The sequence below is a fragment of the Triplophysa rosa genome, linkage group LG3 (assembly GCF_024868665.1).
Source record: "Triplophysa rosa linkage group LG3, Trosa_1v2, whole genome shotgun sequence".
Taxonomy (NCBI): Eukaryota; Metazoa; Chordata; class Actinopteri; order Cypriniformes; family Nemacheilidae; genus Triplophysa; species Triplophysa rosa.
This window is the reverse complement of record NC_079892.1, coordinates 2,848,923-2,867,173: the sequence shown is the minus strand read 5'-3', so window position 1 is coordinate 2,867,173 and position 18,251 is coordinate 2,848,923. Positions and strand designations below refer to the sequence as shown.

Genomic DNA, 18,251 nt, shown 5'->3' with positions numbered 1-18,251 from the left:
CGACAGTTTTGCTTTTAAAGGCTTAGCAACATTTATATTGCATTTATATTTTCTATCATTTTTGCGATAAATGTCATTAATTTGTTATCCTGACAAACGGTTTTATATACGTTATATATATGTATTACACGGCCCGTTGGAATGCTTGATTCTGATTGGCCAGTCGCGACATTTGCAGGTTCGTTATTCCCAGATAACAACCTCTCAAAAATCATTTTGACAGTTTATTATTAACTGAACATGCCTGATCCTTCTGTACACGGCCAGATTCTCCATGATCATAACACCTGCCTTCTTCTACCACAGGTGCACAGGCAGACTGTCAGAGCCATGAACAGACGCTGGAGGTAGAACATGACATCTGGAACCAGCTGAAGCTGTCAGGCTTCATGTCTCCATCCTCCCCTGAGGGAGGACGAGAAGATGAGCTTCACCAACCATCACTCCTTCAACATCCTGATCGTCCTCCTCCTGTCCACTGCAGGTAAGAAGATACTGAAAGTTGATTTTCACGCAATAAATGCTAACATGGTTAATAATTATGTGTCTTTTTGTATAGAGTATGGTTTTGAACGTTATACTTGTTATTTTTAAGTAGCAGCAAAGTAGCCAAAAAGAAGTGATGAAGGAGATACCTCTGAGAAATAGCGTGCCAATTCCCAGAATTCTCTGAGCTGTCCAGTCCATCACTTCCATTGTCCATATACTGTATATGCCTCAAAGAGCATTAGTCCGACTGTGGAGTTCTTACTCCTGCAGAAGAGTAAGGGTTCCATAACATTGATCGGATGGCAGGATTGAGTGAGATTAAAGGTCATAAAGCTGGATCACATCGAGAAATCTCTTGAATTATTAAAGGCAGCGTGAGTCATTCTCTCTGCTTTGGAGCTCAGACAGCACAGAAAAACAGAAGGATGTTGTCACGAGTCTTCGTGTGACGAAAACCGATGATAAATCCCAGAAACACTCTTGAGCGTCTGTTTTGTTTTACTGTAGTCACACATTTACATAACATCCATATGGAAGAATCCTGCAAATACCAACTGTTTTATGGGGGTCTGCTTTTTTGCAACAGCCGAGGCAAAGTGTAAATTTAAATACTGTGATAAATATATCATGAAGAAGTGAAATAATAAATGATGACAATACTTCCTATATACTGTAAAGGCATACCGTTGCTATGGTTACCTACTCAGGTGAACGCCTCTCAGACGATTTGAACTTCTTTCAACTTTAATCGGGGGTTTATAAGAAATAAAAATTGTATTGTATTATGACATCAAAGTTGCATTTCTGTGCTTTCATACAAACGCTCTTCAAACGTTATTTTTCCCCCTTTCGCATTTGTCTCATTAAACAAATCAGACTGAGTCCGACCAAAATAGAAACTCGACATATCTACCTGAATCGTTCCTGAAGCATCACAGATTTATCATAAACGCTTTCATCTGAACGGAAATGACTGTTTCTCTCTGTACGTCTCCACACCTTCTGATTGTATCTGGACTAATTGGACTGAAACTCTGAGCGATTGAAAGTCAAAGCAATCTGTTGCCGACTGGAAGGTTTGATGTCTCTGAGGCGCTGATGTCATGCTTCTCTGTTCGGGTTGTTTGGGGTAAACTGTGTCAGCAAGGTGTCAAAATCTGACTCCCCGTGAAATTATGACTCCCCTGTTTTCCACTACGAAGGTAAGGGTTAGGATTAGGGGCAGCCTTAGAGATAGGGACCAATCACAAAGCAGCATCCTAAATTAATGAACCAATCAGAAGTCGGGCCGTCATTCTATGTTTTCAGTTCGGAGATGACAAACAAGCCAAAATATGTCATGTTAAAAAGAAACAGACTGGTGTGTAGCTTTTTTCCATGTAGCCTACCTGAAAAATATTCAAAGCCTGTTTCAGAATACCATTCAGGTTCATTTCCACTTCTAAAGAGTCTAAATTGTAAAACAGGGATGATTTATGACTACAATTCCTAAAAACATGGAGAAAAGAGCTGTTAGTTAACCAAATATTACAACATGATTTATTTTTCTAGCCTGAACTACTAGCTGATCTCTAAATGTCATGTTTTGTCTCGCAGCTCTCTCGGCACATTTTCGGGTGTGTGAACCTTACACCGACCACAAGGGGCGCTACCACTTTGGATTTCACTGTCCGCGTCTCTCGGATAATAAGACGTACATGTTCTGCTGTCACCATAACAACACGGCCTTTAAATACTGCTGCAACGACACTGAGTTTCAGACAGTCATGGGTGTCAACCTGACGACGTCTCCGGACGGCTACGCACACAAGTGAGTTCTCTCATCGTACACTACATTGACTTTTGTGTATGATACTAAAGAATAAATGAAGATTTATTTTTGTGTAAAAGGTTTCATATTGTATTAAAGCTTCAATACACATATTTTTCTATTGGCTAAAAATAAACAAAGATCATAAAAAATCATAATGATTTATATGTTGAGCTGTCACGTCGTTCCACTTCTACCCAAGTAAAGTAACCTGCAATTGTATGTTTCAAACAGAGATGGCGATAGAGAGACAAAAGTACAGATTCCAGAACAAAATATTTTGTCATCTCATAGGAAACTGTAATGCACTATTAGCTTCTTGATTAATATCCACAGTTTCAGATATTTCATATTTTCCTGTCAAACAAAACACTTACCAAACTGACATTTAGAAAGTACATTTGATATCCACACACCAGTATGGACTTCAGGACATATTCAGATATATCGCATCTGTTCTGTGTTTACTTTTCAACAGTGTTTGTCAGATATTAACTGGTCTCAGATCAGGGTAGAAGGCACCCCTCACGACTTTGCTTTAAGATTGTGTCACGCCGGCTAATGATGCGGAAATATCTCAGGCTGTGGTGTGGCGCGGCGCTCTCGGGCATTTCAAGAACTTTCTGAAAGGATGGAGACCCCGGGGAGACGCCATTTAACTCTCGTCTGTGGTCAGTAGGGTGTAGTCGGTGATATTTACTAATGGCCTGAGGTTCTGAAACCCTTTTAGAGTGTCATGAGAGTCAAGGACATGAAATTGTATCTTTTAGCGCAGTGGCTTACACAGGACTGTCTTTCAGTTTGGTGCAGATGTGATTTATTGGGCTAATGTAAGTCGTACGCTTGTCGATAATCCAACATGTGAACGATCTGAGACCAATGTGTGCGATTCTGAATTAGAAGGTTTTATTTAAATAAGGCCGTTTGTAATGTTTTGATCTGTTAAACCTTCTTGTGAATGAACTTTAGCGGCATCTAGTGGTGAGGTTTGCGAATTGCAACCAACGGCTCTCACTCCACCCCTCCCTTTCGGAGCACTACGGTGGCTGACACAGAACTAAAATGTCGTCTTGTTTTTGCGTCTTTGCCAAAGGAGATAACGTATTTACGAAACGCGCTCTATAGAGCAGTTTGTCCGTTTAGGGGTACTGTAGAAACAACATGGCCAAATCCATGTAAGGGGACCCGCGGTGTATTTAGATAAAGAATCTCATTCTAAGGTAATAAAAACACAATGCTTCATCGTAAGGACCAAGCACACTCCTATCTTATTAAAAAACACCTTTTTTATTTGATCAATTCCAGATGTATAGGTTCATGTGCTATTTACCATTATTTTCCATCACTCTTCCATTTAGGAAGATGATGATGTGGTCTTTGATTTCATAATCAGATAAAACCTGACGTACATTTTACATTTGCGATTTGAATTATGTAATATGTTGCAATATGTTAAAATGATAACAGCAAGCTTAAAGATCATTTTTGTTCATATTCTGTTCTGACATCATACGCATACACATTTGCTCTTGACCCTAACAGACGATACATTATCAAGAAGACCTACTAACTCTGCACACATCTTCTTGCTTTGTGCTTTATTTTAATGTGAAAGTTTTGCTTTTCCTGCTGTTTTACTTTAGTCTGTCCAGAGAGACTTCAAGTTTATACAGTAATGTGCATGGCAAATTTACGTTAGAAGGAACTGCACAAAGTTTTATTTACACTAAACGCCCAACTCCTCATTTAACTCTAATGGAATCTGAATTTATCACTGTACTTTAGCTTTTTTTTTTACTAAAGCACTATTAATGAATTTCCCTTCATAATTTTAGACTGTTTTAAACACTATATCAACTTTTTTCTGTTTATGGCCACATAAAAGGCTAAGTGCTTTTATCTCTTCCTCACAGCAATTACTCGGCCTTAATCGGCGTCTGGATCTACGGATTTTTCGTCATGGTGTTACTGGCGCTCGATTTCATGTACTACTCCGCTATGAACTATGAGGTGTGCCGGGTGTATCTGGAGAAGTGCGGTCTCGGGGGCCGCTGGTTGAAACAGGCCCGCAGCCAATGGCACGCCTGCGCGCAGGAGGAACGGGACGGGGAGCGGTCCGACCCGCCGCATCAACAGAACCTCAGGAGCAGCATCATCAGGTCAGCTGCGGTCACGGCAGACACAGCCTGACGGAGGGCACGGCACAGATCGCACGCAACACGGCGACAGCCTGGTGAGCCCGTGCAAACACACGCAAATGTCTAATGCTGTGTTTGGATTGCGTAATGTTTATATTATGCAAATTCAAGAAAACAAGTGTATAGCATGCTGTGTCCTACATTCATTTTCCACCTCAATTTATTTTGGAACTTTGTTTTAAAAAATGAATGCCGTGTGTAGTACACCGGTTCACCAGTTTTTCATTTTAAATACAACACTGTATGAACTATACTCAACATCCACACACATCAGTGGAATTTATTTGGCATTGCGAATGTTCATCAACACCCACACACACATATACGGGTATAAACTCTCAGGAGAGACAGTGCTATTATACATAATGGCCATGAGCCAAATTCAGCTTGTATAAAAAGTGTTAACATAAAGAAACGTTTGTTAGTAGAAATAGGTCACAGTCGAAAATAATGAGAGCTTTAACCTTCAATTCTAATATAAACAAGATTACATTATACGCAAGTAGACAAATAAATATAACAAAAATGTCAAGGTCATTTAACCATAAATGCACAAAAAAACACAAATGTTTTTATGATTTGTTAATGCATTTGGATTATTTCACAAACACAACAAATATAGCCAATTATATATATATAATAAGCCTTTTGACAAAATGTTAAATGCGCTCTCAAATGAATACATTTAAGAACAGTATATAAGTCACAATATAAGTTATAAGTTATAGCAAGTAAAATAATTTGAACATAAAACTAATTCAATTGTGCTTGAACTTCAGGCCTGTCAAATGTTTTGCACAAAATTTGTCAACATGCTTTAGAACTTCACAGGAAAATTCACCCAAAAATGATCATTTATTACTCTTATGTCGTTTTAAACCTATATGAATTTCTTTCTTCTGCAGAACATTGATAACCAAACAACATTAACCCTCATGGACTTCCATTGCATGAACACAAAAACACTGAGACATTTCTCAAAATATCTTCCTTTTTTGTTCTACAGAAGAAAGAGTCATATACAGGTTTTGAAAAAATGAAGACAGAATGTTTGTTTTTTGGGTGAAACATCCCTTTCTGCTCTTTTAACACTGTTATTTCAATTGATTGTACCTGGCACAAAACAGTTCTCGGTCACATTCACTGGACAGGTCAAATGTTTAAGGTGTTTATACAGACAGCGATTAAATCACTCGAGGTCTTTAAAACCTCATCGCACCGGCGGTCGCCGCATCTCACCGCTCTGCATTTGCATAAAGCGCTCCGCTCGACTTTGTCACGTCTCTCTTGTCACTTCAAATCGGCATCGAAAATGGCTTCAGGTTGCTTGTCATTACAAATCAATGTCAGCGTAAACACGTGTGATTCAGAGCCGATCTGTTGACATTGGAGGCCATTTGAATTGGTTTTCCTAAGGAAAGCAATACCTATCGCAAACACAAAAAGTGTATTTGATGGTAGATTGATATGAACCTGTGTACTGTGGTTGTGTAAAGCCAACATCAGATTCAATCTTGTCAACTTTCTTGCCACTGTTTGAGTGCAGTATGCAACAGAAGGTCTGTGGGTGTGCTGCCTGGAGCTCAGACTACACATATGCACACACGGACGCTTTTCTCCTACAGCACATAAGTGTCACAATAAGACTGTTGCTTTGTTGTTTGAGTGAAAAACCGTCTAATTAAAGCTGTCGTCTGCATTAAACCCTCTCATTAACAATCACAGGAGTCTCCGAGAGCTTCGGGGAGTGAGAGGGCAATAGAGTTCAACCTCACAGCGATACAAACTGACTGCTGGGTTTGATGCTCAGACTTTGCGTGTGCATGCTTTGTTTTCAAACCAGTCATGACTTTCTTTCTGTCTTAATCTGAGCTTCACCAACCAGCAACAAGGGACAGAGTTTCAGAAGAGATGTCAACGATGTGTCAAACTGAGCTCAGATTTGTCAAGTCTGCAATCAAAAGTCAATGTTATTGAAGATCTCAATATGAGCTCAAACGTTTCTCATCAAATGTAACCACATCCAGATTATTTTACCTACACAATCTACATTCATTTTACACCTCCGTACTCTTCATGTGTTTCAACTAGGGCTGTCAAACGATTAATCGTGATTAATCGCATCCAGAATAAAGGTTTGTGTTTACGTAATTTATGTCAGTATACTGTGCTAATTAATTTTGTATTTATGAACACATACACATAAATGCATTTATTTTAGAAAAGTATAAAATATAACAATAAATAAATGTTTATTTAGAATTTAATTATTGGTAAATATAAATTAATACATGTAAATATTTCCTAAATATATAGACAAGTATGTGTATGTTTTGTGTTTATAAATACAAAATTAATATGCACTGTACACAGATATATATATATATATATATGATGTAAACACAAACTTTTATTCCGGATGTGATTAATCGCGATTAATCGTTTGACAGCCCTAGTTTCAACAATTGTTAAAAAACGTATTGTTATTTCTCCTAAGCAATTTTATGAGAAACATTTGAGACTAAATTGATATTTAGGCCATATATATATATATATATATATATATATATATTTATATAAACCCATCTGTTTTCATTGGCCTATTAGATTTTTATTTATGTCTATTATATTTTTGTGTTTTATTTCGGGATCATTGTTTTAATCTGTTTTGTACCTTTTTATGATGCTGTGTACTCTGTGAAGCACTTTGGTCAGTCTTGCAGCTGTGGTAAATGTGCTATATAAATAAAGTAAACTTGAAACTTGATTTAAATGAAAAAGCATCCATTTTTCTCCGGGATATGATGGTCAAAATAAAACAGCAAATGTGTCTCATTTTACCTCTTCACTTTTATATATTTCCAAATAAAACAGGAATGTCATGAGTTTTCAGCAGGATTATCTGTTTGTCCAAACAATGGTTGGGGCAATTTATTTAAAGTCAATTGTTTTGCACAGAGATGACACATATCATCTTCACACGTGTCAATTTACAGTTACACAGAACATATAACCATGTGCTTATTGGCCCCAGCTTTAACATCATTAACACTTAACACAAGGAAACTTTTTGCTTCATGTTCAGTTTCATTCTTTCTGCAGTTTAGTTCAAATCTCAGAATTCTTTGGAGCTCAGTGTCACCACTAAAAAAGCACAGCATGGTCTTAAAACAGACATGAATAGACCATCATATGAGGGTTTAAAGTCAGCTGGTGGAGATCTTTAAAGAGCATTTTCCCCAAGAGCATTGTGGGAAATGGCAGAATTGGCCCCGGCTCAGAGGGGAACATCTGTTATACAGAAAGAAAGATCGAAAAAGAAAACCACAAACGGGGGTCCCCCGACTAAAATAGCCGTAAGGGAATTCAATACGGCCTTTTCATGAAAGTCTTTATGTGGGTCAGATCATTGTGTTTTCATTCGACGGCTACGTGCAGTTTCCTTCCTGTTGGCGTGAGAAACGCTGCCAGTGTCTTTGAATGGCATCTGATCCGTCGGTGTTGTGTGATGGAGTGATGGACAGAAGCTCGGGGGAATGACGGGGTGAGATGTCTGTAACCATTTGACTGACGTGTCGTGCATGGGAATCATCTTTTAAAAGACAATAAACAGGGCACATGTCATTAAGAGACTGCCCAAGTATGACTCTTTCAGCTTTTTATTTTTGATATTTGCAAGTTTTTTGGACACTTTTAAAGACTGGAAGGTCTCAGAGGAAACATTGCACATGCATTTGGCAAGCAAATCTATACAAAATATATGTATTTGCTGCTTGCAGATATAATGTATTTCATCAGAATACAAGCAAACCGGTTAAACTGAAAATACAGAACAAAATCCGGTTCTGCGAGGTGATGGAATATTGACGTCTTGAAAGAAAGTTCTGGATTAACGTTAAATTAATGTTAGCGTTGGCCAACCTCTCAGTCTCCTGCTGCCCTGACGCTGATCTCCCAGCATGCTCTCTGCTCCGGTCTGGTCGAAGGTAAATATGCCCATTTCACACATGACCTGAATTCAGAAGATGGACCCGCAATGTGGAATTTTATTAGAGAAAGACCGCCAACCCCGTCTCTTGTACGGCGAGAAACAAAACCCTTAACTGTCATGTCCGCTCTCAGGTACATGTGCTCAGTAGAGCTGTTAAACCAGAAGTGTGTCCAACCTTTCAGATATACACGGGAGAAACAATTCTGCGGGTTTGGAACGTTCTAGAATATGCAGTTTCACCAGGAATCGCTTTAAAGGCTAACCAGCGTGCCTCCGTGATCTTAAGATGTCATATTTGTGATGTAAGTCAGGCTGTTTACTGACAGTCTAGTTATGGTATATAAGGTGCGTGTGTGTGTTTGTGATAAGTCCGCTTCCAGACAGGTGGCTTGTCTAAGCCTTGTCCAATTAATTCCGAAACACGTCCATATGGTGAGCTAATGATCTGTCAGGTGGGGCGATGGCATCCAGCGTGGACACGAGGGTTCCAAAATACACGTCTCATTTCAACACTATAATCACACACAGATTTGCCAGAGGACAAGAAAAATGTTCAAATTGTAGTTAATTCAAAATAAAAGTTAATACATTTATGCATTTGGTTGGTACTTTTATCCAAAGTGACTTCAATCTTTCAATTGGAACAGATGTTGCTCTGAAATTTGAGTTCTCAGAAGATGTTTTTCCTAAAACTGCTTTGGAGATATTAAAAGAGAAACAAATGAGACAATTGTTGAAACACATGAAGAGTAAGGAGGTGTCAAATGAATGTAGATTGTCGAGGTAAAATAATCTGGATTTGGGTAAATTTGACGAGAAATGTTTGAGTTCATGTTGAGATCTTCAATAATATTGACTTCTGATTGCAGACTTGACAAATCTGAGCTCAGTTTGAGACATCGTTGACATCTCTTCTGAATCTCTAATGAAGAAAGAGGAGAAATGTTTGAGACACAGATGAGACTTAAGCAAACGTTTCCATTTGCTCTCACTGATGTTTTAAAGAGATCTTTCTCATGAGTATGTTTTTAACTCTCATCATTCTTTTTTCAACAGAGTGAGCAAATATAAAGACCACCTGTTGGAGTCCCCGAGTGATGAAGTGCATCATGGGAAATGTAGCACCTTCCCCCTGCCACATGGACCTTAGAATGCCACAGGGACCCGTCAGCCCCAAGAATCTCGACGTGGTCCAAATCTCACTGAGCGCAAGCTTGACCCCCTCTACAAACCCTCAGAACCGTTCACGAGCCAAAGAGAGAGGGGTGAACAATTCTGAACCGCAGCTGTGTAGAACTCCAAAACCGAGAAAATGATGGGCGCACAAACTGGAGTCGGCACAGAACACGGACGCTCAACATCTTTTATGAGATCTATGTAGCCGTTGCCTGGACACAAATCTCTGTAGCTGTGTGACGTCCAGTTATTTATTCCTAGACTGAAAATGAAATAGTAGAAGAACTTCTACAAGCATAAAGCGATGGATGGAAATCGTCAAGCATTCTCACTGCTTATTCACCCTTGTGACGGACGTTTTTGCAGTAAATATTACAGTTAGGAATATTTAGGGTGAGTGTTTGCTTTTGACTACTGTTGTGATTACGATATTTTCTCATTTGTGAGAATCAGTGAGGTAGCAAAACTTTTGTCAATTAGTTTTTTTTTTATTGTATTTCATGAAGACGAGATTTCACTGTACCGTATGAATGTGCGTGCGTGCGTGTTTTGAAGTGGTTTTGTTACACACATCTCACTCTGATATGGATTAGCTCAGTTTGTTTACATTTTACATTTTGAGTGAACCGCTGAAATAAACACTCATGATTACAAACAAGACACAACAGTCATTCATTTTTCTGTACTGTTTCAAGTATTTCAAGGAACATTGTTTACCTTGAAAATTAGCGCTTTCCTCTACAACTCCAATGTTCCCACACGTCCTTGTTGTTCGCAGTCTATTCGTCTCAATTGCGCAAACTTATCCCGCCTGCTGCCATCTTTCCTCATCGTCTGAAATCAGAGGCTGGTATTAATATCATGTGACTGATTACTCTGGAGCAACAGGAACAGGAAATGACATCATGTTGATTGTGATTGGCTGATGACCTCTCACTAGCATCTTAAGCTGATGTCATAGACAGCGACATCAATATTGTGCTTACAGAAGATTATATAGTGTCACTAGTAAACCATCTTCTGTCATTTCATAACATTTGATATTGAATATAATACACTTTTTCCAAAGGCCATGAATCAAGATTGATGTTCTCGTGTTTTGACCAACGAACGGGGATTCAAACTCGAGTGACATCATGTTCTGAGCAATACGTTTTGAATATGTCTGGATGGAGTCCAAAGTGATGTTTTTGGCAGACAGCAGCCCAATTACCCTCAGCGCACAGCCGAGCGCCATCATCATGTCCTGTAGCTCCTCTATCTTTGGTTTAGGGTAATTGGTCGGTCTGAACGAAAGCTCAAGGAGAAGCTGATCAAAGGAGATGGTGTGTGGACAGGAGATGAGTGCGCGTTTTATTATGCCGTTAGATGGCAGAATTGGCCTCGATTTGTTCATCCAGAGCTTATATGGAAACTTCTTCGTCACGTTTCGGGTATGGGTCACCATATCTGACTAATAGTTCACTTTCACTTTCACTTCTGGAGATGTTGGACCCCTCAAGAAACTCATCTGTCATTGAGAGAGTTTTGCTCGTACTCGAGCGTTTCTTGACAAATCAAATGTGATAAATGTGAAGGTTGTGCTTTCAGCTACTAATAAGAGTGCATCACATCCTTGTTTGAGCTTGAAGACTTCAGTCTCTTTCACTGTAATTGCATGGAAAAAGTGGCCAGTTTTCATCCAAACATCTCCTTTTATGTTCATGTGGCTTTGGATCGACGTGCGGGTGATCAAGGATATCGTGTAAAAGATTAGCAGCGGTGAGTCATCCGTGTTCACAGCCCGAGGCCTGTGATGATGAGATGTCGGCGGGGGGCTTCGGTCACTGTGGGGGGTTGCCGTTTGGGCTCATTTCGACCGTTCGTCAGTAACCCCCCGTCAGTCAGAAACAACCCCACCATCTCTGCACATCCAAATACATTCATAGGCTACATGACCGAGAGCACTTGTCGGGGACGGGCGGAATCAGAATGCGACCGGGTCACTTGGGGTCATGGTGTGGGATGTTTTTAAAGTTATTAAAGTGAGAAAATCTGTACGTCGGCCTGTCGACCCACACGTCTCTCGCTGCCGGAGTCTCCATCGCATAAATAGATTTCTTTTAGGACCCTAACACCCATAATAATGCATAAGAAAGGTTGAAAGAATGTGGTTACTGATATGAATGAATAACAAACTGGCATGAGAATAACATGTCGGTCTGGGGCGTAATAGAAATTACCCACGGGCAACGACTCGAGAGAATCAATCCGCCCGCACCTTGAACCCCGACACATTTGCAGTGAATAGACCCCGCTTAAACTGCCCATAATGCTTTTTTCACATTAAATGAAAGCCATTCACCGTATCCAATTTCAGAGAAGACACATTAAGGAAATTAAATTACGGAGGAGGATGAAAAGAGAGAAATGCCCTTTACTGTTGACGTCAATGAGCCCGGGTTCCACCGCTTGGGAATCGAGCGATTGTGTCATTGGCGTTTATACAGTTTCTGATTTGATGCATATATATTAAAGTGCTTAAGAGGTCGGTTCAGAGCTATAAGATGCCACTTTTATTTAACAAACAAGCTGCAAGTCAGCAGAAAATGATTGGATGATAGACTCAGTCTAATACACATTTGTCCACAAAGGTGACATTAAATCGAAGCTGTCAGCATCCAAATGTAATTTTCATGATGAGATGAGCTACTGTATTCAAAAGTCTGTGTGCTGTTATGTGCTCAAAAAGTCACTTTGAGAGGTCACTATCTTCTCTAATGTGAAGAAAGGCCACAAATTTACCATCATTTTGATTACTGGAAACTTTATGAAATTGAATTGAAATATTAGAGAGAGGGAAATGTGATGGGAAGTTTATGTGTTTTTGTATTTCCTGAATAAATAATACAACACTTTTACAGTCGCTGGAACATCTTGGGAAACAATATCTGTAAAGAAAGGAGACGTGAGCATTAGCGATTGAGCAATCAAACACACCTCACATTTAATCCCAGAATGCGTTGTTTAAAGGATAATCCAGTCCACCCAAAACACATTCTGTCATCGTTTACTCACCCTCTAATTGATCCAAACCTGTATACATTCCTTTGATTGGTTGAACACAAAGGAAGATATTTGGAAGAATGTTTGCACCTGACTTTTCTGGGGCACCATCGACTACCATAGCATAAAATTGTTTTTTGTTTTGTTTTGTTTTGTTTAACACAAAATAAGATATTTTGTAGAATTAAGGAAAGCAAACAATTCTGGGGCACCTTTGACTACCATTGTAATTTTTCCTACTATGGTAGTCAATGGTGCCCCAGAAATGTCAGTTGCTAACATTTTTCCAAATATATTTCTTTGTGTTCATTACAACAAAGAAATGTGTACAGGTTTGGAACAACTTGAGGGTGAGTACATGAAGACGTAACTTTCATTTTTGGGTGAGTATCCCTTTAATGCAAATGATGAAAACATCAGACAGAATATGTTTATCCAATTTAATATACAGTACACTGTCTCTGTGTATGTAAGATTTTTAGGGTTAAGAACAGAGACGCAAATAAAACACCACACATACCCTGAGCATCAACTGACTCCACTGGAAACTGTCTGTCAATCAACAGATCCAACGCAAGCTTTACATTATGGACCTGACCCATACGAAAGAAAATCACATGCATATGAGATCCCTTTAATATGTCAATTATTTCCTCTAGACATCAAGAGATTAAATGGAGAGCAACTTGATACGTTTGCTCATTAGTGTCTCAGTTATTCTTCCTGAGAAAAAGTTTCAGAAATGTCTCAAACTGAGCTCAGATTTGTCACGTCTGCAATCAAAAGTCAATGTTATTGAAGATCTCAATATGAACTCAAACATTTCTCATCACATTTACCCAAATCCAGATTATTTTACCTCTACAATCTACATTCATGCATTTTAACAATTGATGCTATAAAACCACACAGGTCACAAACAAAACAAAATTAGTCTGTCACGTCATTAAATGTGATATCTGTCACTTGCGTTGTCTTCAGTGTGTTTACATCCTATCCGATGTCATTAAACTGACATATTTTGTTCTTAAATTCATTATACGATAGTGAGACATTTCCTTGATGTTAAGGTACAAATCCTGGATTCACGAACTTGAGATTTACTGAACTAACAATGCAGTGCAAATCCGAGGGGATTCATTTATTGTAATATTGTGGATTTTGCAACTATGAAAGTTGTCTCAGGTTCTCACCATTTCCTCAGAACCGACGGGACAGAGGTGGAACTCACACAATGGGATGAAGAACCCTTCCAACTGACCGATCAACAGCAGCAGAATTACTCCATCTGAAAACTAAAAACACAAATCATTGACTGTATATTACTAATGCAGAGTCTTAAACGGACAGTTCACCCCCCCAAAAAAAATCTGTCATCATTTATTCACCCTCATGTCATTCCAAACCTGTATGACTTTCTTTCTTCAGCAGAACACAAAAGAAGATATTTTGAAGAACGGTGAGAACCACAACAACACTGACCGGCATTGACTTTCATTGTATGAACACAAAACCACCGAGACGTTTCTCAAAATATCTTCTTTTGTGTTCCTGAAGAAATGGGTTTACACACCTGTTTATCGAAATCAGTCACGTTTAGTCCCAGCGATGCCATGTTCTTATTTACAAAATGTAAAATTGCCTGTAGGAACGAAATAAATTCATTATAATAAAGTCAGATATGCATCAGAAATGTTCTAAACCCCTTCCAAGGAAACTCAAAATCTGACCTTTTTCACCGTCTCAATTTTGTGTGCTTCCAGTTTAAAGAGCTCGTGGATGGGACATTCCTCTGCACAGACATCACACGTGAGACATTAATAATCATACAGTTCTTCTTCTTTATACGCTTCCACCGTCTCAAAGTTACTGATGCTTATAAATATGGAAATGAGGCTTAGAGTTCAGCTTGCATTTGACTCACTGTTAGATTCTCCTGCAGGATCTCCGCTGGAATTACTGTAGAGACACAACAGAGCGTCAAACAGCTGATGTAGGAACAGTGCGGTTAAACATAAGTCAGAAAGGCCTTACAGACCGTTGAGAGGTGATGAATTCAATCTGCTTGTCTGACTTGATGCCACTTTTTGTAACCTGTTTATTGAAAGAATTTGTATTTAACATCAATTCTAAAACGTGCTTTTAAATGTATTACTAGGACCAATAGATTTATTAATAATAAAAATAATCATGATTAATGAATAAATAAATGAAATGCCAAATTAATCAATTATAACAATATATCATAATCGTTGGTATAACAATTATTATTGTTATTCATATTAATAATACGTATTATGATTATTACTAAATAATACTATTATATTATCATTACTATTATTATGATTATTCATGTATTATTTAATATTCATTATTTATTGTTGTTAGTATTGTTGTCATTAATTTATTATTAATATTAGAACTCATTTATTGCACATTTTTACATTCCATAATTTTGATGAGTTTACTGTTAATCTAAAGTTTGAAAAAAGAATGAGTAAGAATATTAGAATAATTTGCATTTTGTTTATGATCACCTCACACTGGATAACCTCAACGCTGACGTTCACAGGCAGGACGAGATCAGGCTGGAAACGCTTCACCATGGCGACCAGAAGATGCAACGTAGCCAACAGGTCTCTGCTGTGAATGACTGACAGATGGGGGGAGAAGGATGGGCACGTGCTCATGAATATGAATATAGGTAAATTGACCGGCACTGATTTGATTGGCTTACGTTTTACGTTCCATTTGGCCTTTTCCGCGTTAATCTCTAAGATCTCGTTCAGAGATGTCAGGGTCGCCTCGAGTTTGCGTAACTGAGCGTCAGCAGCCAGAGCGATTTCATCCACCTGTAACTGAACACCTGTGAACCTACCTGAATAACACACACATGTATAATTTTCGTATTTTATGGCACTTAAACACACTTTGAGAAAATTGATTGATTGTATAATTTATCGGCTGTTTTGTTAATGTGGACCCCAAAAAACGTCCCCACAAAAATGACTGATAATACTATCTTTGTGGGGATGTCCCCGCAATGTTGGGGTTTGTCATGTGTTCCATTACTGTAATGACATAATGATGTCACAATGCAAAAAATAGTCCCAAATTTAAGTTAAGTAAATATATATTTTAAATTTGGAGTAAAATATAACTGGAACATGCATGTTCTCGATAGGTCGTGTGAGATTCACTGTGAATCGATATCTCCTTTGCTGGATTTTGCATCATTCTTACGCAGCAGGTGATGAAGGACGAGCCCGTCGTACAGGTCTTCCTCCAACGTTCTCACCACAATGTGTTCCACCTTAAGAGTTCTGTTGATCCAGTCCACCAAAGTCTAAAAACAAACCCAAACATTATTTCTTTACCTTCATGTCAATACCTGCACGGCTTTCTTTCTTCTGCGGAACACAAAAGAAGATATTTTGAGAAATGTCTCTGTGGTTTTGTGTCCATATAATGCAAGTCAAAGGGGGCCAATATAATTTATTTGTTTTTTCAAAATATCCTCTTTTGTGTCCTGCAGAAGAAAGCCAAACAGGTTTGGAATGACACAAATGATGAAATGAATGAATAAATGATGAAAGAATCAGCCCCGAACAACCCTTTTATTGTGATGTATCTCACCTCTTTCAGTTTGTTGAGTTTGGGGTCTTCTACAGAGCTCGGCTGGAGGATCATTCTCCTCTCGGTTTCAGCCTGCTCATCTCTGCAGTCGGCCATTGTTTCTGTCAAACATTGAAGTTTAAAGATTGTTGTATTCAGCAAACATTTGATTTCTGCTTCTCGCTTTAAAAACCAGATGTTTGGTTCTCTGTGTGTGAGGGAATTTCAAGGACTCGATTCATCACAGGGGCTCGGACGTTTTTATGGCCGTGATGAAGTGCTGCACGGCGAAGTCGACTTCAAACGTCAAAACACAAGGACAGAAAAACTCCACAGCACGCAGCAGACGTCTGCGCTGAGAGCTCACAGAACGCAGAGATGCTCGGAGACTCCTGCATCACGCACGCCAGGACACATACTGACTTAACACAGACTGACGGCCAAAACATCAAGCTCTCTGACAACATAAACATGCCGAACAACTCTGAGACACAGAGAGAGAGAGAGAGACTAAGATAGATATGAAGCTCTATAATTTGTTAATTTGTCTAAATCTTAGTTTGAGCTGAATTTGTATTTGTATTTTTTTTATATTTCCTACAGCACTTACTTCGTAACTTTATTTCATTTTGCACTACTTTTTTATTTGTAAAACCTATTTGCACTGCTTGCTTTGGCAGTATGCACAGTTTTGCTAATTATTTGAGAGAGAGAGAGAGAGAGGGAGAGAGAATAGTACTTTTCTTTTCTATTAAAGTATAATGCATATTTCTCATCTCATTGTTTAAGACTAAATGAAACATCACATCACAGAAACTATTGGGACATAAACATCAAACCAAGACGTCATCCGTCTCAACACTGAAAGTGCAACTTCTTCGCATTTTCCTCTTGTGTTTCCTCTCATGTTCAATGTTTTTAAGTGAACCCGCACAGCGCTTTACCTCTACTTTCACCAAACATCTGCAGAAATCTTCCGTCCCTCAGCAGTCCGCAGACAGAAAAGTGTCCAGACGTCCACCCCTAGACGATCCGGCTCAACAAAACACCTCATAACGCATCCTTCAGAATCAAGTGAAAACAAGAAGTCAGATCTGGGTGAGGCCTGCTTTAAAAGCAGACAGGAAGTTGCAGAAGCGCGTGCACGCATCACTTCCTCTTTTGATGTGTGTAAGGTTTTATACGTGATATACGCATGTTCAGAGGAACCGCAAAACACAAGGCCTTTCTAGAACACCAGACGGATCAGACAGAAGATGCTTCATGTGATTCCCAAACAAGTGATCAAACATTGTGTGGTTCAAATGACGTATTCCAGGTTTGTGTGTAAGAATGGTGTGTGTTTGATCAAGAGAATGCCCGCCTTTAACTGGAAACCAGATGTAATTTGGGTTGGAGGGTAACCATGGTGACCATCCCAATGAATTCCCCCATTGAACACATCAAAAAAGTTGATCAAAGCATCTGAAACAATGGCATTTTTTGCATTTAGACTCACCCGTCGGACAACATCCGAAGAGACAACATCACAAAACAATGTTTACATATTTTCGAGCTTTGAAAATGTTACAGAGTGGTTGCTACAGTGTTGCTATGTGGTTGCTAGGGAGCAGCTATGCAGTTGCTAAGGTAACCCAAGTGGTTGTTAGTGTGTTGCTATGCTGATATCTGGGTGTTCTTAAGTTTCTGTTGACTGTTTCACCATATGCCTAATGAAAGCCGTTGGGGGTTCGTTTAAATGCATTAACATTTATTCATTTAGCAGACGCTTTTATTCAAATAAAGTGAATGAGAGAGCATTTTAAATTTGGTCCACAATGTTCTCCCGACAAACACACTACTTGTGATATCATGTGTCCGTAATGCAAACGGTACAAAAAATCAAGTTAGCAGTTAGTTTTAGTCCGTAACGCCAAACATGAGCAAT

General features: G+C 38.9%; 2 protein-coding genes across 4 annotated transcripts; one reads left to right on the top strand and one right to left on the bottom strand.

Annotated features, from left to right (window-relative positions):
- Positions 1-371: 371 nt before the first annotated feature.
- parvg (parvin, gamma) lies at positions 372-17,427 on the bottom strand. 3 transcript variants are annotated; one of them, XM_057329166.1, is made up of 14 exons: positions 17,269-17,427; positions 16,346-16,446; positions 15,953-16,055; positions 15,447-15,587; positions 15,247-15,362; positions 14,748-14,803; positions 14,634-14,668; positions 14,440-14,501; positions 14,283-14,351; positions 13,903-14,004; positions 13,230-13,302; positions 10,382-12,594; positions 636-753; positions 372-478 (listed from the first exon to the last, which is right to left on the bottom strand). In XM_057329166.1, exons 1-12 carry the CDS (start codon positions 17,285-17,287, stop codon positions 12,521-12,523), a joined length of 951 nt encoding a protein of 316 aa, XP_057185149.1. In that variant the 5' UTR covers positions 17,288-17,427; the 3' UTR covers positions 372-478; positions 636-753; positions 10,382-12,520. The 3 variants fall into 3 exon arrangements, with proteins under 3 accessions (XP_057185149.1, XP_057185150.1, XP_057185147.1); XM_057329167.1 differs by lacking the exons at positions 372-478; positions 636-753 and adding an exon at positions 7,337-8,089; XM_057329164.1 differs by lacking the exons at positions 372-478; positions 636-753 and adding an exon at positions 9,822-9,926.
- On the top strand, positions 376-9,659 carry shisal1b (shisa like 1b). The gene is made up of 4 exons (XM_057329168.1): positions 376-484; positions 2,086-2,299; positions 4,213-4,532; positions 9,545-9,659. Exons 1-3 carry the CDS (start codon positions 424-426, stop codon positions 4,487-4,489), a joined length of 552 nt encoding a protein of 183 aa, XP_057185151.1. The 5' UTR covers positions 376-423; the 3' UTR covers positions 4,490-4,532; positions 9,545-9,659.
- Positions 17,428-18,251: the final 824 nt, after the last annotated feature.

Coding starts and splice junctions, on each gene's coding strand:
- parvg (XM_057329166.1), bottom strand. Junction 14,502..14,633: donor TCCTGCAGGAGAATCTAACA/GTGAGTCAAATG, acceptor ATGTCTGTGCAG/AGGAATGTCCCATCCACGAG. Junction 14,005..14,282: donor TGACTGATTTCGATAAACAG/GTGTGTAAACCC, acceptor TTGTGTTTTTAG/TTTTCAGATGGAGTAATTCT.
- shisal1b (XM_057329168.1), top strand. CDS start 424: ATGAGCTTCACCAACCATCACTCCTTCAACATCCTGATCGTCCTCCTC. Junction 485..2,085: donor CCTCCTCCTGTCCACTGCAG/GTAAGAAGATAC, acceptor TTTGTCTCGCAG/CTCTCTCGGCACATTTTCGG. Junction 2,300..4,212: donor CCGGACGGCTACGCACACAA/GTGAGTTCTCTC, acceptor TCTTCCTCACAG/CAATTACTCGGCCTTAATCG.